This window comes from Quercus lobata, chromosome 12 (assembly GCF_001633185.2).
Source record: "Quercus lobata isolate SW786 chromosome 12, ValleyOak3.0 Primary Assembly, whole genome shotgun sequence".
Classification (NCBI taxonomy): domain Eukaryota; kingdom Viridiplantae; phylum Streptophyta; class Magnoliopsida; order Fagales; family Fagaceae; genus Quercus; species Quercus lobata.
Window position 1 is genome coordinate 21,780,531 of NC_044915.1, and position 6,000 is coordinate 21,786,530.

General features: G+C 34.3%; 1 protein-coding gene across 1 annotated transcript; it reads right to left on the reverse strand.

Moving 5' to 3' along the window:
- Positions 1–2,223: 2,223 nt before the first annotated feature.
- LOC115972414 (cyclin-P3-1) lies at positions 2,224–5,605 on the reverse strand. Its single transcript, XM_031092696.1, has 3 exons — positions 5,257–5,605; positions 3,137–3,544; positions 2,224–2,787 (listed from the first exon to the last, which is right to left on the reverse strand). Exons 2-3 carry the CDS (start codon positions 3,535–3,537, stop codon positions 2,526–2,528), a joined length of 663 nt encoding a protein of 220 aa, XP_030948556.1. The 5' UTR covers positions 3,538–3,544; positions 5,257–5,605; the 3' UTR covers positions 2,224–2,525.
- Positions 5,606–6,000: the final 395 nt, after the last annotated feature.

Genomic DNA, 6,000 nt, shown 5'->3' on the forward strand with positions numbered 1-6,000 from the left:
CAATTTGTCACAAAAATATAAAGGAAGAAACTCATAATAAACCCTAGGGATAATAATTTAATGATTTAACTAATTTCATCCAAATAAGTTATAAACACCCCCACTTTTGCAAACAAAAGAAACTATTATTCAAGTAATTGGTAGTAAATAGAGATACAACAGCTACCAAAATGGCTTTTACTACAGTATCTAAAAATTCTCAAGGAAATAAAGGCATGGGCTGCACCATTGCTTCTTTGTTGGCCCCTTGAAAGATATTATGCTATTTTCTCTTACTATTACAATAAACAATGGAGTGGTTTGTTTTTATACATGATGGCGGAACATAATTCTTAATGTACAACTCCTAATCTACACTTGAAAATATGTCTTTATACTTATTCTTTATACATATCTTATTCGTTCTTGATATGACATGTTTTACTTCATATACTATAGGTCTGAAATAGGTTTAGATATTCTAACTCAAGTTTAAATACTATTGAAGATTTACTATAGCATAGTTATACGAACACAAATTTTATGGTCACATGACATAATGATTTTGACTTGAGGTTAAGGAATTTTACTCTTTAAGTCTTTGTTTAATAATTACATAATTAATTAGAAAAGAAACATTGAAAATAAATACATAAATTTGGTGTACCGTAGTTGAAGTTAAAAATAAAATACATAAATTAAAAATAAATAAAATACTTATTAAAAGAAAGTTCACGTAACTGGGTGTTAGAGACGCAAATCAATAAAAGAAATATAAAATTATTTTATTCAAATAAATTAATAATAAAGGTGCTGAAGTTGGAACTTGGAATTTATTAGTAGTAAAAGTTGGGTAAAGCTGTCAAGCACATAAACAGGAAGGACAAAACAAAAGAAACTGAAAAGCCAAACTAAAACAAACAAAAGCCAAGAAAGAGGTTCTGGGTTATTTAACGAAAAAGATGAAGAAGTGGGAGGAGAAGGAGATCAGCGAAATGGGACTCCGGCAATGTGGCGGTGATTTTCTGGCAGCGGCAGCAACATAGTGAGAGACCGTAAGTTAATATGTTACTGAAAGAGGGGAGAGAGATATTGGATCTGAAAATTTTTCTTTCTTTTTAAACTGAAAATCATGTTCCGGTCCGGTATGATTTTTCCGGCCGAAATGTGATATTTTTGTCCGGTATAGCCGGAACAACTCAATATAACTGGTATTTGAACTGGAACGAAACACAAGTGTTTTGGTACCGTTTTAAGCTCAGGTAAGGAAAATACCGGCCGTATCGGCCGGTACGGTACGGTATCAACTCCATTGGGTGAGAGAGGTGATGGCTTTGGGACGTTTTTGGAACTTCATAGATGGTGAGAGTGGGGGATTTGGAGGTGGGGTTTACAATGAAACCACGGATTGCAAATGGATTTGTACCCATCAGATCTGTGTTTGGGTATGGGTTTGTAGCCATGAGGTCTGTATTTGGGTTTGCCATGGGAGAGAGAGAAAAACTCAACACAAAGAGAGACAGGTTGTGCTTGATGGAGAGAGAGAGGATCGAGGTGAAGGCTGTGATATTAGACAACTATCGGGTGGATGCTAATATTACAAAACTGTTTAACTGAAATTTTTGGATTAAAAATAGTTTTTTTATTTTTTATTTTTAATAATGCTGATGTGGAAAATTGTGGGAACTTCAAAAGTTTCGGTTATATATATATATATTATTTGAGAGTCCTATAACATACAGATGGTTTTGTGGTGGATCATGGATGCGGACAAATACTTATTGCACTGATCTCCGAAGAGGGTCTACTCGGTGCTTAAGAGATATTTAGACCCCTAAAAAAAAGTACTTAAGATTTGTCAAAGAAGTGATGTAAGAAACGTACTACTGGGACTAAGATGCTTCTATCGTTGAATGGGGAGGTCTTACCAAGAATCAACAATAAAATATAATCTTAAATGACATTACAGTGCACCTATACGGCTATACTCGGTTCATTTGGATATTCTGGTTATTGGCAAAAATATTTTCTATAGTTTTGAACCAATTACAAGAATTATAACTCAAGTAACCTATCAAAAAAAGGAATTATAACTCAAGTGACAACTCATGGTGTTTTCAACGGAGGCATTCGTGGTACAAATCCCCACGCTCCATTATTGTAACTAAGTATCAATAAAAGAATTGGAGAGTACATATTTTTGTTCATATGACCCATAGTTGCTAGCAGCTGAAATTGTGAAACTCATGCAATCTCTTCTCTTGACCATAAAATTGCTTAACCTGTGTTTGCACTTTACAACAAACCGGTAGTAAAACTGCTAGGATATTGGGTGCTTTGAGAATAAGCACAGAATGAATAGAAACAAGGTAAAACCTATTGCAAATCTCTACCCAACTACAACATTTGAAAGAAGTAAGCAAACAAGCAATGCTGTCACTAACACAATTGTTCATATTCAACAATCAATATTTTCTAAGATGATTGTATTTTAGCAATTCGTGGGTTCGTAATGATACATTGAGATGATTGATGATTCCACATTTTCATCTTGCAACTGTGGGAGCACAAGTTGAATCATCTTTGTTTGTTTTTGACCAACTCTCTTTAATTCCACAGGCTTTGAATGGCCGCTCAATCTGTAGCCCTTCTGAGCTTTCCTTTTCCAATTGTGAACAATACTTTCCAAACATTTCTACACTTACCTGAAGTCTGAAATCTATACTAAACAAAAACTTCATCTCCAACCTATTCAACTCTGCCGTGCTTACTCCTCCCACTTTTGCATAATATGCATTGTTGAAGAATCTGCAGAATAATGTAAAAGATTTATTTCATAAGTTTGAACCAAAAGTAAGCTGACAGAGGATACAAAGAAAAAATAAATACAATATAAAGGCACAAAATCTTCCTCTAGTTCATTTTCTGATCGGCTTATAGAGCTATTGAAGCATATGGCTTATATTTCTGACACAGATTCATTATACTTGGATTCCCTTAATGGGAAGCATGAACACCATCTTTTTGCCAGCCTATAATAATTACTTCCCTAGTTGATGAACTTCTACTTAAATGATCAGTCTTGATGATTTTATCACCAACTTAAGACATGAGAGTCAAATCAAATGTACAACTATCTATTTGGGTCAGTACTTACGCATCATCAATAAATTTTGCTGCAAGCATTATACTTGTTATCAGAAGCCGGTGAACATTAAGTGAAGTTAAATGAACCTCCGTACTCTGAAGGAATCTATCCACATAAATGTGTGCAACAACAAAGCAGGATGGGCTGCAGCCAGAGTACTTGAAGATTCGATCAATATACTGCCGAATGCTGAGAGTGGGTTCTCTCAAACCATGGAATATTGTGATAACATCTTTAATTTGTGTTTCCTCCAAAAGCACCTCATTCTTCTGAACAGATCTCTCAAGTAGTGATGAGAGAAGTGACAAAACCCGAGGAATTGTTGGAACTCCTTTTCTCAACTCTTTAAGCCCCAGCGAGAGGTAAATATCTGAGTCTACATTCTCAGCATTAAGCACCAACGTTCCCATCTCCAAACTGCACAGCAATGATGGATATCAATAAGCCAAATCATAGCCAAAAAGCACTCAATGCAACTATCTTGCTGGAAAATGTAAGACTAAACAAGAACTATCCTGAGCAGTGATAAGATTTTTCATGTAGAACATATTGAAAAAATAAAAAAAGTATCATAGAGCAATGTAATTTAGTATATTGTTGTAATTATATCAGCAAAAACTAATTAGCTCTATCATGATGCTATAAAGGAATGAAATAAATTGTGATGTTAATATGTTATATATAAGCCTGTTTTGGTCCCAAGACTGGCCATCAACTCAGCAGAGAAGGGCCACAACCATTTCAAACCATATTAATGCCAAGTCCTGTCCAGGTTCCAAGACACCGATGGATAATCTGATGAATGTTGGCTCTAATATTCCAAGAAATTTCATCCATTTCATTTAAAAATTCTAAACAGACTCAAGGTGCTGTTTGAAATAACGCTTTTGACACTCTTATGAACGAAGTTTTCTTTGAATGCTTTAAAAATTTTGTAAACTCATCATAAAAAGTATTGCTTATAAAGCTCTGAAAACAATATGCTTAAAGACAATAGGCAACCAACATGTACAAAGAGGGTGATCAAAATGTCAGTTGGATGAGATGCAGAGTGGTTCTACAGGGCACAAACTGCATTAGTTTCAACCAACATCATTGTGGAAAACATGTTTCTCAAAATGCATTATTTTAGGAAAGAGCTCGTTATTATTGTCATCAATAATAGGACAATGCATATCAAACATCATATGGTCCCATAATGTACACAAATTTTCAAAACTAATCCAGAATAACATTCATCCTACAGCTTCACGTTCCACTTGTCCTGATATGCATTGCTTTCACTCAAATTCTTTGTCTTTCTCAAGGTCCTTTCTATCATTGTTCCTTGATTTCAAGTTTCAACAACTACTTTTTTCCCTCAATGAAAGTAAATCAGCTACTGAGAAACATTCAAATCTTAGACTTGGTTCCATGTTTATGGCTCAAACATTGTATCTAACTCTCTCCTATTCAGGGTCGCCTTTCTATTAATGTCATTCTATAGCAAACTAATTCTAAGTTTTTATCATATCTATGTAATTTCTAGTCAATCAATTCATTGTACTTCAATCAATAAATCAACTCTCACAAGCTTGTTAGGAGGAAAGCCATGGAACAAACCCCCTCTTTACAAAAACTTTCACAGAACCAATTTCCACATGGAAGCCAAGCCTAGTTTTACTGTTTCACACCACATTAATCTCTCTCTACCATTCAAGCCCAGATCTGAATGACCTACTTCATTTCTATCCAAACCATGAAAGATTAACAACAAACTTCCTAATAAAGATGCTTTCAACTAAATAAACTGACCAAGTACCGAAAATTGACTCTACTAATCAATAACTCTCCCAAATAAGTGTATCCAGCAAGCATTTCTAATAATTCCAAGTCATAACACACACAAACACACAAAAGTGAAATGAACAAAAGTACAAAACAGGCAAAACCCAGATGGGAAACAAAGAAAATCAAGAAAATAAGCAAAGCCCACCATTTCCAATCAAAACAACAGGAACAACAAACATTGTTCCATAAAATCCCAATTCAGTAAACACAATGTCAAGCTCAAATCTGGGAAGGAAATGATGCCTATATATATATATATATATAAAGCTTACAGATCCAAAGGAGGAGTCTCAACAGACCTGTATTATGTGGCACCTTCTTCTACCTAAGCGTGTGGTACGAAGAAGATGCACTGAACATAGAGGGATCAGCTTGTCTCATGGAGTTTACAATTCCTTCTCTCTGCCATGTCTCTTTTCTGCTCACTTTTGCCTCAGAAATAATAATATAATAAAGAAGAGCAAAGGTTGCTTCTTTATTTATTCCAACAAGGACCTCCCTCCCTCTCTCTCTCTCTCATGGAAGCTAAATTGTTTAGTTGTGTTTCCTTTTTTTGCAACTCTCTTTCTCTGACTCTCTCTCTCCTCTCACACTTCATAAACAGAAGCTTTAGATGAAAGATTGTGTCGGCAGTGCACTCCACCGCAGTTTCATTGAGTAGGGAAAGCAAAAATATTCTTGTCTTCTATGTGGTGAAGTGGGACCCACCGATAACTCTCTATCTCTCTCTCTCTCTCTCTCTCTCTCTTTCCTTTTTTTTTTTTTTTTTTTTTTGAAGAATTCTTTTTCTTTTTCCTCTTCTTTTGCATTTGCAAATTGGCATGCACAAAAAAAATATTAAAGGTGCTTGTATTTTCATTTGAAGATGTGCAATTATTATATTTTTTTGGAAGGGGATTTATACTTTTTTTTTTTAGAAACAGGCATTTATACTTTATAGATTATTATAGTTTTTTAATAATAAATGTTAGGATTTAATTCATGATAAAGACAAATAATTATTCTTTATCTTCAAGTTAAAATATTATCAAATTAGTATATCA

Excerpts from the sequence above, each read along its gene's own strand:
- LOC115972414 (XM_031092696.1), bottom strand. The coding sequence starts at position 3,537 with ATGGGAACGTTGGTGCTTAATGCTGAGAATGTAGACTCAGATATTTAC. Across the intron at positions 2,788-3,136 it reads GCAAAATTTATTGATGATGC|ATTCTTCAACAATGCATATT; the intron begins GTAAGTACTGAC and ends ATTATTCTGCAG.